The sequence below is a fragment of the Fragaria vesca genome, linkage group LG1 (assembly GCF_000184155.1).
Source record: "Fragaria vesca subsp. vesca linkage group LG1, FraVesHawaii_1.0, whole genome shotgun sequence".
Taxonomy (NCBI): Eukaryota; Viridiplantae; Streptophyta; class Magnoliopsida; order Rosales; family Rosaceae; genus Fragaria; species Fragaria vesca.
The window spans coordinates 3,052,118-3,071,790 of NC_020491.1; the positions used below are offsets into that span (position 1 = coordinate 3,052,118).

Consider the following 19,673-nt stretch of genomic DNA (forward strand, 5'->3'; position numbering starts at 1 on the left):
TTTGCTAAATGTATTGAAACGCACATGGACTCTACTTGATTTGGAAGGGATATGGTGAATTATGCCTTTGCGTGTTCATTCCGGATTTACATGGACTCTTGATGGATCAAGAGATGCCAATATGTATCAACATCCGAAGAAAAAAATCTTAGGGAAGACATGGTCTCGATAAGGCACTCGATGACTGTATTGATGATGATTTTCCATCAATCGGCTTAGGCGCTCTATAACTAGTGAGGCCTACATATACTCTCATGATTAGTTAAGGTCTTTGCTCTAAAGAGAGATCCGTTGTTTTGTCTAAAGCAAGATGACAAATATGTGTTAAGAGATGGAGTTCCCATCTAAGTACAATTAGACGCATCAATGTACTCAACACAATACGAAAGACTTGACATCTCATTCGCTATGAAAAGTTGTAAAGCTAAGTGTAGCTATGCGCCCACGCAACGCCAATGTAATGGCAGTAACTCCTTTTTCAATACTTAATGGTATGAAAGGTTTAGGCTTATTCTATCCCTACATAAGAAAGACACATCAATAGCAAAATCAGAATCTGTCAAGTTTCGTAGGTCAAGCTCCACGGGACTTACAGGAAACCTCACTCACTGGAATATGGTAAAATTGGTACCATTGGAAAGATCTATGTGTCTACTTTCCAGAGACACCAACCATTTGATCATACCTATCATATTGAGTGAGTTATGGCCGTTTTCGTAAAGTAGGACGAATCTGTCTGAGAATCTGATTTTGGCAAAACAGTCAACTTCGACGGGATTTTGTGAACAGCTCATGATGAACCAGAATGTGTGTAATATACGGTTGGAAATCTAAATGAGTCTAGTTTCCAAAACCGTTTACGGTTCGTTCATATGTATTTCCTAGAGGAAGTTACGACTGTTCTAGTAATTGAAGGTCATGCTGCGCGGAAACCTGATTTCCTGCACGAACTTATGTTTTGAGTTCACAAGCGACATTCTCCTCAAGATCTAAGTGTAAAAGATCATTTGAGGACAATACGGCATGATTTAGTTAATCATTGTCTAATGCCACATTTGAAGACATGTTAAAGAGCATTGACATGCTAAGTTTTTGAAACTTCCGTGATTAGTAAGAATCAGGAAGAGCCCTATGATTGATGTAAAGATCAGGGGGAGGTGCGAACTTCAGGGGGAGTCTAGCACATACATACATGTCACTATCAAATGTGAAGGGTGCGTTGTACTCTTTTTCTCCTACGATCAAGGTTCAGTTTTTCTCCCACAGAGTTTTTGTGACTTGACGAGGTTTTTGACGAGGCAACAGATCAGCACCATCGGCATATCAGCGCGCGGCACAAGGGGGAGTGTTCTAGGATATTCTCTATGTGTGTCTTGGCCTTATGTCAATAGGATATGTAGTTAGACTAGATCTATGTATTCATATCCTTGCCATATTGGTATTGTGTAATTCCCTATATAAAGGGCTCCTATCAATGAATAAGATGATGACTCTCTTACTATCTCATTGTCTATACACTTTATCCTTTATCACTCCGGTTATAATAGACGAGTAAAAATTATAATTCGTTCTTATTGTTTATCTTTAACCATCTGGTCACGAATGGGGCGTCTGAATTTTTTTCCTGAAAAGATAAATAAAGCATTGATCTATGGATGAACACATCCAAATTTAGAGCCGACTTTTGACTCCTACAATTAACCACATGCGTGGTGATCACTTTGATGTGTTTGTAGCACCTCAAATTACTTTGACATGCATTCACAACCCACTGGAACTGATTTTCTATACGACATGTGCTAGCTATGAGCTGAGCAGGCATCCACAATGGCACTCATGCAAGTGACTGGGTGATTTGCCTTCCACTATCATATGTTTTGAGTAGAGATACAACACAAGTCCTGAAGTCCATCAATTACAGCATGTAGTATGTCAAGATATGTGCGTGAAAGTTTCCGAAAACTGGGAATAATCACCTTCACTAAACTGGTTACCCGCCTCGCTCCAAGTCCAGGGTACATCGAGGCATGGGTTGAAATACAATATTTGACAGACTCTTGAAAAGAATATTACACCCCTACAGAATAAAAAGGATGAAACATCCTAACATATCTTGTTAACTAATGGCAGATGGCATCTTTGAAAGACAGCCTTGGCTTATCTGATCCAAAGCTGAACTTAATATCTGAAGTAACAATCTGGGTTGCATCACCGATAGAAGGGAATGTAAATACAAGGCGATCAGACTTCTTGGATCCAAAACTGTATGTAGGAACAGCTGTATCTCCATCTTTTAGCTGACGATCAGGACTAGGTGAGAAAGTTGGCATAATGGACGGTGTGGGTGGTTCTGAAAACACCGTAGAAGATGTAGACACCGGAAATGTGAAGGTAGACTTGTCAACAGATATAGCCGGGAATACACGTTTAGTCCCTGAAGGTTGAAAGAGGAGCTTCTTCGGTTGATTTAGAACCTCCGAATCAACAGCAGTTAAGGTAGTCTGTGGAAAAGCCTGCAAAGTTGTTTCTTTAGCTATCACATACTGTATTCACCATGAACCAATACAACTACTGTTTATTAAAACACTGAACAGTCATTTAAAAAGGACAAACACTACCTCTGTGCTCTTGGCTAGAGATTTTCCAGCATTCCCATCACCAAAAGGACCATTGCTTACAACATCAGCAACTTTTACAGTAGGCTTAGGAGGTGGAACCTTAAACAGAGAGTTCCACTTGTCAGCATTCTCCAGAGCAGGCTTTTTCTGGTTATCATTATTTATGACTTTACCGGAACTGGACCCTCCTAAAGGTAAGCTATCATCTCCATTCTGGTTGAGAGAAGGAATATCAGAAGTCGGGGGCTTCTTCCACCCAGTCGCTAGCTTCAACTCCTCTGACTTATCTCTAGGAGTGGGTGAATTTCTGTCAAGGTGCTCCAAAATTGTCCTTGCTAACTGACTAGACTGTGGATGAACACCCACTTGAGAGCTTGAAGACTTTCTATCTATTGACTGGAACGGAGAGTTGCCACTTATTCCTCCAAGTTCAAAATTCTTCTTGCCAGCAGGCAAAAATTCTTTGTGGATGTGGGAATTTTCCACACGTGGAGTTCCAATCAAAGATGAATGAACATAAGGAGATCCTCTAGGGGGAGTTTGTGTCGCTACTTTATGGCGTGTCCTGCGAATTGGTCCTACTGATGATCCATAGCCACCATCCAATGCGTCACCTTTTGGCTTCCCAGAAGTCTAAAATGTAAAGAAAGAAACATCATCAATCAAGTTAAGAATGTATGGGTGCAACATCCCATGCTAAATCAGAAACTGATCATCCTTCATATGTAGATTTTACCTGCCCAAATACAGGAGTTTGCAGGTGCTTAAAAGGAGTGGATGATGTTCTTTGGGCCTTATCATCACCACCTTGCAATGGACTGAACTGCTGGTATGCAATAAAGAAAGATTACCATCTGAATAATGTAAGTGGAATCAAAATTTACAACTCAAAACCAGGAAAAGCCATTTAACATGCCTTGGACTTCGATTTTGAAAAGATAGTTCTTGAATAAGGGGTTCTGGGAAAATTATGCAGGCCAAATCTGCCTCTTTCACTCTGTGGGGTTGAATAATCGCGTTGATTTTGTACCATGGAACCAGGCCAACATGTTGATGGCTTAGGGGAAGGTGCTGGAATGAATGGTGTTGATGCAACCTCATTATTATGCAGTACTACCCTATCATCAATATCTGATGTTCTGCTTCCCATATATGCTTTTGCAATTTCAATAGGTGAAGCGCCAATCTCGTCTCGCCTCTGAATATGTGAGGGTGAAGTGCCAATCTCCTCTCGCCTCTGAAAATGTGAGCATATGCAAAATTGACTAAGATAAAATAATCCAAGTGAACCGCATCAAGTTCATGTATCAAAAAGAAGACTAAAGATGATTTAGAACATGTATTTGAGCAAACATTATGGGGTAACACTTCATGCTTTTACATAAGAAAGAGGTAAAATATGCGACTTAACAAATGCACATAGATAAATGCTTAACAAAATTGATGATTTAGTGATATGTCATCATCTGGAAAAGAAGCTGACAGTGACACTCACAGCTGACTGGGGTAGAGGGGTGGAGGTTCCCCAGATTGCTTTACTCATATCCTCCCGATTTTCTCCAGATAACGCCTTTGGAACAGCATGAGTAATTACAGTCCCCTTGGCTTCTCCTCCAGCAGTAGTGCTTAGTTTTTCCTTTCCGTGCCCCATGGTAGGATGCTCAACAGCCTTTGATTGAATAATTTCCATCAGGCGATTGACTTCATCCCTGATAGAGAGTAGTGAGTTCAGGTCAGATATGACTAGTATTATTCATTTGAAATAAGATTGCAGGCAAGATTATCAAGTGAATATACATTTAAACATAAATACGGGATAAATACAGCATGCCATGAATCTAAGAAGAACAGAAAAGATAACCAAATGCAAGACTTGCCTAGAAAACTTTTTCCCCTTCAGTAGCTGCTCAATTTCAGAAAGCCCACTCTCAGCAGAAAGGTTTCTGTTGTCGTCTACACTGTGGCCTTGAAAACCAGAATCATCATTTGAACTATTCCCTACTGTGCTAGGACCTCCTGTTTCAGTTCTACTCACCCAATTCTGCAAAAGAAACATCGAGAAGAATATATAGGTATAAGAAAACACTCAGAGCACCGGATGGAATTAAATATAGCTGTTTATACCACCACACATATTAAAGAATAAGCATCTCTAAACCAATCAGAGATCAATCACACTTAAATGCTTCTTGACATACCACACAAGCACACATTAACCACCATTATCATCTACCTTAAACCTATCACTGTATGAAAAGTGTAGCAAAATACAATAAAGATGTCGACTTTCCCAGCGTAAAAGCACTAGATACCAAAAAGATCATAATATTATCAATGTCATGGCTAAACACGGATCACATTCATAACATTCAGCAGATAAAACAACAAACTGATAGACAATGTCGCAAGTACGAACCGAAAGATCTATGGTTCTATCAATGAAAAAGTCTCGAAAGCCTCACATTTAAATCACCATTGCGCTCGTCTCCACCAGCATTCTGCTCAATCTCTGCGTCCTGTTCATCCTCTGTACACAACAGCTCACAATCTCAGAAACCAAACCAGTAATCGAAACTTCACAACAATCAATCAACCAATGCCATCAATCACACACAAAACCAATCCCTAATCGAATCCAATTTCAAATCCACAAATCCAAATTCCAACTCAAAACCCTAAACCGGGGGACTCACCGTGACGCTGCACATTGGGCGGCGCGGGTAAGGCACTGGCGGAACTCAGGGTGGCGCCGGGTGAGAAGAAAGAGGTGAACAGCCGGGTGGCGCCGCCGGAGATGAGGCGATAAGCCGGATCAACGACGCTGGAGAGCCAGCGCCGCTTCCCCCGCTCGGCCTGGTTCGTCGGCGGACGGGAGTAAGGAGTAGTCGGCGGCTTGCGCGACGGCGGCTTCTTGAGTTTGCCTCCGGCGCCTCTCGCGTAGAAGCCCCGAGACGGCGTCGTTTCGTCGGCGTTGGTGTCCATTGAGAGTGTGTGTGAGAGAGAGAGAGAGAGAGAGGGGATTTGGTATAAAGTGAAGTGTCAGGTTTTTTTAAGCGCGCCGCTTTTGACTTGGTTTCTTTCCCGTTTTCGACGGTGATGATAATATTGAGAAGCGGAGATTTGGTAACTACTTTCCCTCTGGTTTTTTGTTTTTCCTCCTTGTGGTTTTTTTTTAAAGAATCAAGACTCGGAATCGATTCCTGGTACTCAGGAATTTGATTTGGAAGGGGAGAGATGAATTTATGAATCAACTATCCGGAATCGGTTACGATTTATTCTTTTCTCGTTCTATTTGTCTCCGATTCATAATTGTTTTTCATTTGAAATAAGTAAACGTGGTAAATTTTTGTTATGAATTTCGATTGACTAAACATAATATATTTATATGATCGCTGATGTGAAGATATTAAATAATTTTAGATTATGCTGGTACTTAACTGTCTTACTTATTATGTATGATAATTGTAAACTAAACTCAAATTAAACATTGTATGAGCTGAAAGTGGTAACTCATCTTAATTTAGGTTTTTAGATGCTCGTTTATGTTCTTGAGTGTTTTTTTTAATAATGTTGTTTTCTTTTGAGCAGGTAATCAAATCAAGAGTTACAATTACTTTTTTCGTGAATTGAGCTCACAATCTCTTACGTACGAAAATGTGACTATGTCCCTAAATGAAATGGACATTGGACGAATAATATGTTGTTGTTATTCAACAAGTTTCAAATCTAATAAAGTGTTTAGAAAACAGAAAAAATAAGCCCATAGTTGTCCTAATCAACAGCCTATTAGCCCAAGTAATGTGAAGATCTTCTCTCCTCAAATCATGTAGAGACCATCAGACGATTCTCACCAAGCCCTTCAAAGCCCATTTAGCCCAACAGTCCACTGCAGCTATGGCTATGGCTAGTTGGCTGCAGAGCACTGAATCTCTAACCTCCATGATACAATGTCATCCATCTATACAGTTGGGGCTGCTATACCAATCCAAATTGTTCATGGTTGGCTTCAGCTTGATTGATATAGGATTAAAGTTGTATATACATCCTAGTACATTATCTCATTGAAGTAACTATAACCATCTGATCAGAAAGCAAAAGGAATACCCTTTTTGGCAAATCAGAAGTTAGATCTCAGCACCCAAGTTTCCCCAAAACTACTGCTTACTTACATTATTGGTATTATGCTGTATACCTTTTTTTGAAAGTGATTATGCTATGTACCTTATTTTGCCTTTCTAGGCTTTAATGTACACCACTAAACCTGGTGCCTCTAATTCTAAGAGGGAGCTAGAAGTACAAAGACACACTACACAAAGACCTTAATAATGGCTGCAGTGACAAGCACCTGAGAATACCTCCAAAACTGATTGTCCTTGATCTGAGAAAGCATGCACTTCACTTTTTTAGGTAGAACATATCCTCAAAGCTCTAACTAACTTCTTCCCTAATCTCATAAGTTTAGTTAGTGATCACGTAGTACTATTAACCTCATTATCGAGCTTCGTCTGTAGCCGTACATGCAGCAGCATCAAGAATAATGCAGTAGTGGAACTGTAACATGGTAGTCACTAATGCAAATTCCTGACAGGAGAGAAACAGAATCAAGTTCTTGCTAATCTAGATGAACTGAGTAATGTGACAGCTGGGGCACGCCGATCGGTCATCTCTTCCTTTTGATCATTTCACAACATCACTAATTAGTTCTACACTTCATGACAGAAACCGGTTTTGGCTCTCCTCCAGTGAATTCATCTTTACCTTGGTGCTCTAGTCAACATTGACAAGAAATGAGCGCATCATAGCAGGCATTCGAAGTCCCAAGCAACTTTTTGAATTCTCATATTTCTTACTATTTTATACTTGACTGTAAATAATTGACTGCCTTAATAAACAAAGTAAGTTTATCCTTACTCATTATTCTTGATCATCTAACTCATTATTCTTCACTACTGGAGAATAACAATACAGATAACAACAGATGATTCTACAATAAAATTAGGAAGATAATAATCGACTCAAATCAGGCTTGATTTGGGCAGAAGACATATCAGCATTAATAAGATCGATGAGAGTTGAGTACAACTTGGTAAGAAATTCATTCGGAGTAGAGGAACCAGATTAAATCTCATGACTATGGAGGTTGTGAGTTTTCTTTCAAGTTGTAAAACATAAAAGCAATCAAGGAACATAATTTTTCTGGAAACCTTCAGTATTCTTGTTTCTAATCACCCAAATTCTAATGGTGTATATATAAATAGCAAAAGTACATGTAACACCACCCATCCATTGTTGTCCTTGTCCCTACTCAGCATAATTTTTCTACATGAATCAAATCCATCAATCAAAATCCATTACCAAATAACTGGCTGCACGATCCAGCTTGCTCCAGTAATCAGCTCCTATAATCCTATTGACCTATTTCTGTTCTCTTAGAGTACTTGCTGATTTAGCAAACCTAACCAAAGCTATAATAAGCCTAGCTAGCTGACCCCATGAGCTTTGATCAATAAAGCTTGGAGATTCCTTTCTTGTCAGAAATCACTTCCCTAAGTTCACTCGCTCTAAAATGGTGCCTTAAATAAGTCTCCGACCCTGACACAATTCCAAGAGTTTCACAAAATGGAGAATGGAGTGAAGGGCCTTGAATTCCAAGATGAGCCAAGAGATACTTACAAGATTGCTTACATTATTCACTTCTTGCTTGGAGCAGGCAATTTGCTTCCTTGGAATGCATTCATCACTGCTGTCGATTACTTTGGCTATCTCTATCCAACCAAGCATGTCGAGAAGGTCTTCTCTGTAGCTTACATGAGTTCTTCAGTGCTAGTTCTGGTTGTGATGATGACTTGGGGTTGCTGGTGGGAGAGAATGAGCCCTAGGCTAAGACTCAACTTGGGGTTTTTGATGTTTATTCTCTCGTTAACCGCAGCTCCTATCATAGATTGGGCAAGTTGTCATAGTACTAATGCAGCTTATGGTGTGACAGTTGCATCAGTTGTAATATGTGGCTTAGCTGATGGCTTGGTAGGTGGAAGCTTAATGGGATCAGCAGGAAAGCTTCCCAAAAAGTATATGCAGGCTGTTTTTGCTGGCACTGCTTCTTCAGGTACCATGCAAATTATAACCCCAATATTTACTATTTGAACTTTTTTCCCTACCAATATGTTAATTAAAGATGTTGGTTTTCAGGTGTTATAATTTGTGTCCTGAGAATTTCAACAAAGGCAATGCTTCCACAGACCCCAAAAGGACTCAAAACAAGTGCCCACTTGTATTTTATCGTCAGCATCATTATACTCTTATGCTGCATCCTTTGCTCCAATTTGCTATACAAGCTGAGAGTCATGCAGGAACACTGTAGACTTGTGCAGGATCAATCCTTTTGCTGCTCACCGAGGCCGAAATTTTGGGCTGTGGCGCGAAAGATTCCTGGGCCAGCTTTTGGGATGTTCATAATATATACAGTGACTCTATCAATTTTCCCAGGATTTATAGCTGAAAATCTGGAATCCAAGCTTCTTCAAGATTGGTATCCCATTTTGCTGATCACTGTGTACAACTTTGCAGATTTAGTAGGTAAATCCTTGACTGCAATTTACCTTCTGAAGAGTATCAAAAAGGCAACATGGGCATGTGTTACCAGACTCATATTCTATCCAATCTTCACTGCTTGCCTCCATGGACCAACATGGTTGAAAACTGAAGTCCCTATGATCTTTCTCACATTTATGCTTGGACTGTCCAATGGTTACCTCACAAGTGCCATCATGATGACAGTTCCAAAACTAGTACCAGTTCCAGAAGCAGAACTATCTGCAATTGTAATGGTTGTGTTCCTTGGAGTCGGGTTGGTTAGCGGTTCGGTTATAGGCTGGCTCTGGATATTATGAGCCTCATCATTAGTGCATTTACTTACTCTGCATTTCCATGGTTAGAAATGCTGAAGCCCTCTCTGTGTAAGTCTATATTAAGTCTATTGTGTGAAAAAAAATGTAGGAACTCTTTTGTCTGCCTATTTCCAAAAATGTGCTTACTCAATTGAGAATGACAAATAACTCAGAACCTGAAATCCAAAGACAAGGCTGATTTCAAAGGCCTAACTAGTAAGGATGAAGATAAAAGATGTGGAATTTTATAAAAGAAAGGATAGGCAAGTTTATCACATGCTTCCAATTTTCATGAAGTTTGTCTCCAACTGAAAGAGAAACAGGTGCAAGAGACAATACATAAGGCAAAAAGACTTCCAAAAATTATGCTCCCTTTTCTTTTGCATCAGTTCCTGCCAAAGCCTTTGATAATTTGGTTTTAAAATTCATACCACAGAAGCTTGGGACAATTCATCTCAAATAAAAACATGTCTGCTTACAAATATACAAGCATAATATTCTATGATACCATAATCATGAAACAAAGTAGTTGTATTCTTTTTCAAATTTGTACAATTATATACATGTGGTAAATGAGACACTAAGTAAGGGTGCGAATAAGAACCCTTTCACCAGCATTGAAACTTGAAAAACCTCCTCTTCCTCTTCTTCTTCTCAATATATGCCAAGAGCTCATCTTGGCGACACATTGACTCTTGGAGAGCCTTAGTAGTTGCCATAAGCTCTCGCTCCAAGGCATCAACCCGGTTCAAAGCAGCACTCAGCAAGTCCTCCTTCTCAGGTGGCATGGTAACTGGTTTCGTGCTCAAAACAATGGCTCTCTCTTCCAAGTCTGCAATGCGTGTAATGATGGACTGGAAATCTGCTTCAGAAATGGCATTGGCAGACTTAGAAGACGCCCGGCTCTTCAGCATTGTGTCGTCGTGGCAGACAGCACTAGAGTAGAAGGTGGAATTAGCAAGTTTCCTAGGCACGTTACTTGTTAGCAGCCGGAAAATAGCCACTATGCTCAAGATAAATGCCATAATAGCACCCGAAAATCGAGCACTAAACCCATCAGCAGGTTTGCAAGCCTCAGGCATGTCGAAACAATCTACCGACTTAGAAGTGGGAAATGTGTCAAATTTGACACTCCCCACAACAATGTGACTTGTTGTATCCATAGCTTTATCAACCATAGGGATATACTCTTCATGCTTGAAATATTCTTGGAAATTTTTCGGCAAATATGGGGAGGAATTTCCCGTAGAATACACAAATTCGTCATCGGATACATGCACTGACTTCTTGTCTTCAGCCACCTGAGTCCCTGGTTCCTTTGAACACTTATGATCACCATTTTGGACCATACTCATTATCTCTGGATTCTTCCATGGTCCCTTATCGGAACGCATACATCCACCTTCGTCAGCACAAGTACATTTACCTCCTAAAAACTCTGGCAACTCACTAGCATCAATAATCTCTAGCAAATTGCTCTGGTACTTGTTCCCAAGGACATGAATCTTTGCCGTTGTCCTTGGATCAAGGAAAGACTTGACAGTGCTCCACAACATTCTAAAACCAGAACCGGCATTGATTATAAACATACGGCTCAAGGTCTCAGGATAGTTGTCACCATCAATCTTCTGAAGGCTTAAAATAAGCTCCCTAGCAGCTTTGTTGAAATTTTTAAGTCCAACTCCTTGAACATCAAGAATAGTTGTACTTTGATCAATGTGCTTCTTCGCTGCAATCGAACAAGCTGGGAATTTAACATCAAATGTTCGTTCGAATTCCTGAACATGGTATTTCACATACCTGTCCATGGTTGTCACCTGCATGAGCTTAGTTGAATCAACTAGTCCCAGTCTCTCAATATAGACTGGTCTTCCTTCTTTGTCTACCCCATGATGTCCTTGGGGATAATAATCCAGGACTTTATTGAGTTCCTTGAATTCAAAGTCATCTCTGATTGTGTCAGCTCCGAATTCCTTCCTCCATTCAAGCATTTGAGACCACATTTTCTTGGTCTGCTCAATGTCGAATTTCCTGGCCTTTAAAAACCGAAGCATCATATGATAGTCATCGTGCTTGCTAGGAAGAAGCTCGTCCAATATAAGCGCCTGACGAAGCTTGTCAACAGCCTGACCTTCTTCAACATCATGCACATCTGCAATTTCGACAGACATGACCTTGCTGCTTCTCCTTCCCTTTCGGGTAAAAGAGTTTCGCAAGGCATGTGTTGCTTTCTTCTTTAACGATCCGGACATTACTGGTAAGGGAGATACAGAGCCAGCCATGGCTAAACAGCCTAACACAAAAGGGTGTGTGAAAGAGGGATTCAAAGATCCATAAAACCCTGGGTATGAGAGACGATAGGTATAAATAATCATGCTCAGACTTTCGGGATCCTAGAAAATAAAGGGAAGACAGCAAGGTAATCAACTGATTTTCATTTTTAGGTTCGAAAACAGAGCAATTTGCTATTATTAGCTCTATAGGCCTTTAAACAGTGGTTCCTGAAAACTCAAAAGGAAACAACTTTTCTTCGTGTTTTAGATGTCGACTATTAATGGCTTAGATCAATAGAGAGATGCAAATTCTGCAAAGAACAGATTAGTTGGAACGATTTTACTTTGAAAAAATCTATTCCATCACTTATTTTTGTTACAATTTGTCTCTTTTACAAGACTGACCAACTACAAAAGGGGAAAAACAAAACCAAGAGCTGTCAAATGCAGCTCATCTCAGCACAGCAGTGAGCAGGCAGCCAAAGTGATTTTACTACAAAGGTTAACTAGTAGATATGCACAAAAGGTCAGGACTCCCGACAGATCTAAGCAGCAGCAGCCAAAGGAGTCGGTGAAGATGGAACTTCGTGAACCAACTTGTGTGCTGGTGCGCGGTTTGTGCCTTCTTCCACTTCCTTCTCCTCCTCCTCCTCCTCCTCTTCATCTTCCTCAGAATCCCAAAGGAAACGAGCATAAGATGCTTGAACATAACTGCACCATCAATACAATAAAACCAAGTTAAAAACTATCTCAGAAAGCAGAGCTTCTATTACTCCAATTCATCAATTAACACACGAACATAGCTCTTACCAATCCTCTGGTGAAGCTTTAACAGCTTGATCGTAGTAAGTCTCGGCTCTGGCAGCATCCTTGTGAAGCTGCCATACCAAATCCGCATACATGGATAAAACACCTCCATCGTTTGGGTTAGCCAAAATCGCTCTCCCACAGTACTCTTCTGCTTTCTCTAAATTCCCAACCACCTGTAAATTTTTACCAAAACCACAAATTTAGCACCATGAAACTTAACCATAGCATATGATAGTGAATCAAAAACCCGTAAACCATACAAAGATGCATAGTTATTGTAATCTTTTATCAAAAACATTGTCACATATTCATAAGCTTACTAAAAAGTCTAAAATCATTAACAGATGCATGGGTCTTTTAGGTTGAAAACTATGCATACAATTGATAAAAATTACTTAAATCCATCAGAAATTAGTAACTATAACGTAAATTTACCTAATCAAACCACAAATTCAGTTATAAAAAATAAAAATAAAAAAATAAAAATTCAATCTTTCGGAAACTTTTTACCTCTTTGAGAAACTTAGCATAGTTGCTAAGAAGCAGAGGATTTCCAGGATCAGCCTCGATCATATTCTGATAATGCATCTCGGCGCTCATAGAATCTCCACCGTCCGTTCCGCCACCTCCTCCTCCTCCTCCTCCTCCGCCATTACCACCGGAGATCTTACCTCCGCCGGCCCCACCCCCAACCAAAACGCTCAACAACCCAATATTCTCCCTCGTCCCAATCTCACACGCTTCCACCTCCGCCAACCCTAACGACATCGTCCTCCTCACTCCTCCTCCTCCGCCGTATCCGCCCCCGAACGCGGCGGATACTTCGGACACTTCTCTCTCCTCCTCTTCTCCCTCCTCGAACCCGTTCAACGTGCTCGCGAACGACGGTCTGCGATGGTCGCCGAGGTCGGCGTCGGAGCCGCGGCGCGTGAGAGTTGTGACGAGCTGCTGCTGATGCTTCGAGTTACGAGAGATCGAGAGAGGAGATCTTGAGCCATTGGAGGAGAGCGAAATGGAGCTGGTTCTGGGGATTTGGTGCACCATTTCGGGCTCGGGCGACGACGACCCGAGACCCGAGTCGACTTTGAGCCATGAGTTGAGTATCGGCGACGATGAGCTACGTAGAAGCATGATTATGGGCCTGAGAAACCCCGGATCTCAGACTCGTCTAAAACCCTAGAGAGAAATAGGTTTGTGAGTTGAGTTTCAGGATGGAAGAGAAGCAGAGGCTTTGGGATATTTTATACTGGAGGGAACGTCTTCTCCCGGGATTAGATCTGAGCCGTTGGTTCAGTGTGGAGCATTGGTGTGAGGGCTGTGGGGAAGGGCGTGTTTGGCAGAGTGGCGCGAAAAGTCGAAAAGGGTTTTCTGCTTTTTTGGTGTTTTTGGTTTTTGGTGATTGTTTGGTAAGACGGAGACTCGGCGTGAGAAAAGTTCAACACTGTTATGAACACACATGTGATGTGCCTCCTTCATTATCTCTCGCTAATGCAAGTAATTGGTACAAGTACGGAAAAAAGGAGTCATCACACCTCTCGTTGATATATTTTATCGTGTTTGGTTCTACAATAAATTACTAAAATAAACGAGTGTTAAAATTTGAAGTATGTTGTTGACTTATTTCAACAGAAATAACGTAAAATTTTCCTTGTCTTCATCTTGCTCGTAAGAATTTCATGTTTCTTTCTTTATTTTGAAGATATCGATCGTTGAGAAATTCAAATTTTCTTCCAATGTTTTGTTTGTTTGGTCAACACACTCATTAGCTATGGTAACAAAATCTTAATTTGACACTTTTCTTTTGAAACATAGTCAAAAATAATCTCTTTAATTTGATACACAATATATAGTCCCCTCTTCATTCAAAATAGTTTGTTACAAGATACTATTACATACTATATGTATATATATCTTGATGCTTTAATTTAGCAAATACAACAGGGTGCAAATATCTTAAATTTAAGCCAACAAGAAAGCATGATAGCTTCAATTTAAATTAGTATATCTCTAGATATTTTAGTTTTATAATGTGCTAAATAGCGTCGCTTTCATACATAATTAAACCTAATCACATTGTAGAGAAATATATAATCACGTATTGGCCTTGTTATGTGCTTTATCATTATCAACATAGCTTAGATATATCAATGTCATCATGTGCTTAAAAATATTGCTTGAAAGAGTTTAGCCTAATTACATTAGAACGACAACTTAAACGAAACTAAAACAAAAAAATGCGATCATGTTTTAGTTACAAGTACCCTCTTCCTAATGGCCTTCACTTTATTTCCCAAAAAGGCATTTTTTCTTGCCAAACACGCCCTACCAAACTGAAGTTGGCTTCTCCGTATCAAGGTGATGATACTAGCACCCAACACCAGAAACAAGCCCAACTTTCAAAACAGGGGCCAGAGGGCGCCATGTCTCCATGGGACCCATTAATCCAAACCGTCGAGCTCCAACGCACGCGTGATTCAACGGCTAGATCGAACCCCATCCTCCCGACGTAACAACTGGCATTACCTGGCGCCAAATGGCGGGGACTTTCCCGCCTTAGATTACGTAAATGTCCACCATATTACTTAAATTCACGACTTTGCCACTGGAGCTACTAGCGGCTGTGCTTCGCTCGCAGACCAAGACAGACTTGCTTGCATCACACGGGAGGGCCCCCACCGGCGGGAACTCAACGGAGCAGGTGAGCTCTGAGATCGTCAGCATGACGTCACGTCACGTGTCGGAGACCGACGGTGCATGTCTTTCCTGGGAGATTTTTTCAAATGGATCCCACCGGCCGGCGAGTTTCATTCTGTCGCGGAGTGGCTCAACTTGGCTCCCGTCGGGGGTAGCTTCGTCATTTTCTTTTATTTATGATTAAGATGTTTCTTCTCTGAATGCTTCTGTTTAATGTTACTTCGGCGTTTCTTGTTTGTTTCTGGGCAGGTTTGCGATCGATCGGTCTCCGTCGTAACGTGAATGATTGAGAGTTTTGCACTGAACGGAAAGTGACTGGTTAATCGTTTGCACTTGCATTATACTGGGCCACCGGGCATGATGCATGCATGGTCTTCTATAGTTCTATCCATGCAGAGATTCATGCATGCATATATGGAAACCTATCCAGAGTATTCGGAACCAAAAACTATAGAAGATTCATTCATGCATGTCGACCGTATGAGACGCAAGTGTTGTAAGCTGTGTATGTATACAAGACGTACGTTAGAATCGTATAGATATGTTGTTTTGTACGTAATTAGCAGTTTTAATTTCATGCAAAAATAGTATTTCTGTGTGTATACGATCATATCATATATATTATCATGCTATACTTCTGACTGTAACTCTGTAAGGATCTCATATCATATTATCATGGTACGTATCCCTGACTAGTTTATGGTTAATTGGTAATATCTTGTCTACCATACATGAAATCTATGTTACTATAGTGTCCATGATAACCGACTTGTTTAGTTGTGTTAACTTGTGTACGTACACTACCGTACGTCTTAGGGTATGATACGTTTTGTGATATAGTACTTCTTGCTCACAAGTGGCTACAATCGTATCGTCTTGTTGTATATATACCTTAGACAATCGTATCGTCTTCTATAAATCAGATTATAATAATTGTATATATACTGCATAGAAATACAATTATTATCATGTCCAAATATCTTTATTTATTTAAAAAGTGTATAATCTTTATGTATAATACACACACCGTCTTATACACACGAGACGATGATTAATTCTATCGAGTATCGAGACACACGAGGTTCTTAAAAACTTAATTATATGGCATCTGCATGCTCAACCTGCATGTTTGCCGACACCCAGATCCATGTATTTGGCAAATGAAACCAAATTGCATTAGAGCATCTCCAACAGCTTCCCCAAAATTTCTCTAAAATGGGGAAGCAAAAACTAAAATCTCTAAAAAAATTATGATCAAAATCCAGCAGCTTCTCCATTTTGGAGATTGCAGCATTTAATATAACAATAAAATATAATATATCATCATTAATTATAACAAAAAATATTAAATATTTCATTTTAACAATAAACTACCCAATAAAATATTTTATTGTTGTCTTAAATTCGTTGGAGCACGTGAAGAATTTAATTTTGGGGAATGAAGACTTTGCTGCAAATTTAGGGAATGAAGGCTTCTTTTTCTTCTTCATCCCCATTTTGGGGAATATGATGGGGAAGCTGTTGGACCTAAAAATAGCTATATATTCCCCAAAATGGAGAATTTCAAGAAAATAGGGAAGCTGTTGGAGATGTTCTTAGTTGTTATCAACCGTGAAGATGAAAAGTGAAAACCCTCGCTTTCGAATAGTGTTTTCGGGAAAAACTTAACAAGTTTAAATTAGGTCAAAACCACCACTACATACCTTATCGTTAATTTGTATATATGCTGGAAATTAATCAACGTTCTCTCCCACAGAATGAGAGGTGCCCAACAACCGGCCCTCAGATAAATAGCATATCAGATAGAGTACTGGAAAACCACAGTTAAGATTATGATAGATTACTATTCGATAATGACGAAGTCCAAAGATAAGGGTGGTAGGGTATAAACTCTACACTTGACTCTGTTGGAAAGTTGAAACCAAACAAACGTTAAAAGAGTATTCCGGCCAGTTGCAAAGCTCCAGGAAACAGTAGACCAATGAAGAGAGTGGATCCTAAACAGCAAAGATAGTGAGAGATTTTTTTAAACCCTGTTGTAGATTGGATGTAGCTTCAATTATAGTATAAGATTGAAAGAGATTTAAAGCGTTAAAGCAAATAAATTGAGTGAGAGAGAGTGTTATGAGAGTTACTCTCTAGGTTATGTGAAGGAGATTTCATACACAGCTGTGGGCATTGAGGTGTAAGTCTCAAGAAGACTATAGTTCAAGCTTAACTGAGACAACCACATGTTTTATAACATTACACTGTTGATTAGCATATTAACCTCAACTTCAGCTCATGTATTCTAGCTCTATATATTCCATGGGCGCCATTTGAGAAGATCAATATCTATCCAATGAGATCATCCAACAAAATTGAGGAAATCGACTTGATGAGAATCTTATTCATCTGCATTCCTAAAATTTAGATTTCAATAATGCACTAGCTGCCCATTTAAGGTTTGTCCTACATTATCTTTTGTGTTTCTTTGGTTAGTTTGTTCCTCCATCTTATCTTATAAAAGTTCTTGTTGGCTCACGATGCTCTTCATGGTCTTCTATCAGCATCACCCGCAGTTTCTCGGTTGCATCCAAAGAATAAGGGAAATTTTTGATGAGGAAAACCATGTGCTGGGTTTGATCTCATAATGTGAAAAACAAAACAAAGATGCGAAATCGATAAACCCTAACATCTAACAAAGGGGAATTTTTTTGCTTCCTTCCAATCCGAGAGGTTTACCCTGCCATTCTGCCATATATTATAACAAAAGGTTGGTGTGGATAATGACTTCAGATTTGACGATGAGCCGATAAAAAAAAAAAAATATCAATGTCGTTGGTGTCAAGATTAACAAAGACTTGAGTTTTCGTGAATTCTAAAAACGTCGATTTGAGCGCAATCTTGAACGAATTGTTATTATTTTGATCCCCAACATGATCCATAACAGAAACCAGGCCCAATTTTTCGAAAGCAAACAATAGGGAAATGTGGCTCAAAGCTAATAATGTAGACTCCCCAGTCCAATAAGGATCTGATTAGGTTCCTACCCCTAATAGCCACAAAATTAGGTTTTGTTTTTATGTTTTTGCTGGAGAAATGTCACAAATCCAACAAAACATCAGATTGATTTCAATCTCATCGTTTGATTAGACAAGTTTACGTATATACTAATACTGAACTTAACACACGAAACGAAACGTGTCTTAATTTCGACTTGACTCGTAATTATATAAAGAACGACATCCGAGCACACCATGTACAAAAGAATATAAAACTAATTGCTTCAAATGGATCCATCTCCGGCTTAATTATAATCCTCATCTTCTGTTTACATAAATTTAGTCTCACAAGTTGGAAGCTTAAATCGATTAGGAATTTAGGATAGGCTCGATTAGGTGTCATAGCCTCGTAGGTCGATATATATATAGTCCTCCTAATTAACTTGTTCAATTTGACTTTTTTGGTTGTTTTCTTAATCTGACTTGGTCGAGCAAACAATAGATATTAGTTCTTGATTGATCGATAAGATGGATCGTTCAAGTAATCAAGTTACGTCCTAGGCTCCTAGATGTGTTCCGATGTGTAAACTATGCACAATATATATGATATACACTTGACTATCCTAGATTGAGGTACATGTCATTATGTATATATGAAATCATCATGGTACTCATTTTCAAACGCAATACAAACCATACAATATATTGAAATGGTCGACAAAAGGGGGAAAAAAACTATAAGTTAAATATTCGAATACAAAATATATGAGAAATTCTTAGGTGCAACCGCACCACCTGACACATGCGCACCCAATCATCTTTTGACACGTATTTTATTTTTTATTTTTTTACACCTGTCTTCTTCTTCTTCTTCCTTTTTTCTCCGGTGGATCTTCTTCTTCCTTTCTTTGGCAAAGCTTCTTCTTTCTTCCTCTCTCTTCTTCGGCAAAACCGATCCCCTCCGGCGAAGCTTTTTCACAACTCTTCTTCTTCTTCTTCCTTCCTTCCTCTCTCTTGGTGGAGGCGTGATTTGCACAGGTTGGTGGAGGAAGCTTTTTCTCACCTCGCCTTATGGTGGAGCGAGGCGGCGGTGGGGGTTCCAGGCGGTGGCTGGGCAAAGGGACCTGATATGTTTTGATCAGAGGGGATCGGTTTCGTCGAAGAAGAGAGAGGAAGGAAGGAAGAAGAGCTGCGGAAAAAAAAAAAAACAACCACGTGTCGCTGTGCGACTGGTGGGTTGCACATGACACGTGGTGCGGCTGTCGCACGTAAGATTTTCTCTACACAAAGATTAACCGACAATATCTCACAAGTCAAAATATACAAAAATATTTTCTCACAAATACATTAATGCCACCATTAGATATATCGTGGTTGTATTTCATTTTCAGCCTGGTTATGTTGACT

The 19,673-nt window shown here is 39.8% G+C and overlaps 4 protein-coding genes across 4 annotated transcripts; 1 reads left to right on the plus strand and 3 right to left on the minus strand.

Moving 5' to 3' along the window:
- Nucleotides 1-1,969: 1,969 nt before the first annotated feature.
- On the minus strand, nucleotides 1,970-5,747 carry LOC101291748. Its single transcript, XM_004287254.1, has 8 exons — nucleotides 5,312-5,747; nucleotides 5,081-5,145; nucleotides 4,496-4,659; nucleotides 4,114-4,327; nucleotides 3,535-3,855; nucleotides 3,355-3,441; nucleotides 2,619-3,251; nucleotides 1,970-2,513 (listed from the first exon to the last, which is right to left on the minus strand). The coding sequence occupies exons 1-8, from the start codon at nucleotides 5,598-5,600 to the stop codon at nucleotides 2,121-2,123; spliced, it is 2,166 nt and encodes a 721-aa protein (XP_004287302.1). The 5' UTR covers nucleotides 5,601-5,747; the 3' UTR covers nucleotides 1,970-2,120.
- Nucleotides 5,748-8,237: 2,490 nt separating this feature from the next.
- LOC101296713 (equilibrative nucleotide transporter 8-like) lies at nucleotides 8,238-9,508 on the plus strand. Its single transcript, XM_004288752.1, has 2 exons — nucleotides 8,238-8,724; nucleotides 8,808-9,508. The coding sequence occupies exons 1-2, from the start codon at nucleotides 8,238-8,240 to the stop codon at nucleotides 9,506-9,508; spliced, it is 1,188 nt and encodes a 395-aa protein (XP_004288800.1).
- A 605-nt stretch (nucleotides 9,509-10,113) lies between these two features.
- Nucleotides 10,114-11,787, minus strand: LOC101297004. The gene has a single exon (XM_004288753.1). It carries the CDS (start codon nucleotides 11,785-11,787, stop codon nucleotides 10,114-10,116), a length of 1,674 nt encoding a protein of 557 aa, XP_004288801.1.
- A 324-nt stretch (nucleotides 11,788-12,111) lies between these two features.
- LOC101292045 lies at nucleotides 12,112-13,790 on the minus strand. Its single transcript, XM_004287255.1, has 3 exons — nucleotides 13,099-13,790; nucleotides 12,589-12,761; nucleotides 12,112-12,489 (listed from the first exon to the last, which is right to left on the minus strand). Exons 1-3 carry the CDS (start codon nucleotides 13,717-13,719, stop codon nucleotides 12,324-12,326), a joined length of 960 nt encoding a protein of 319 aa, XP_004287303.1. The 5' UTR covers nucleotides 13,720-13,790; the 3' UTR covers nucleotides 12,112-12,323.
- Between the last annotated feature and the right edge of the window lie 5,883 nt (nucleotides 13,791-19,673).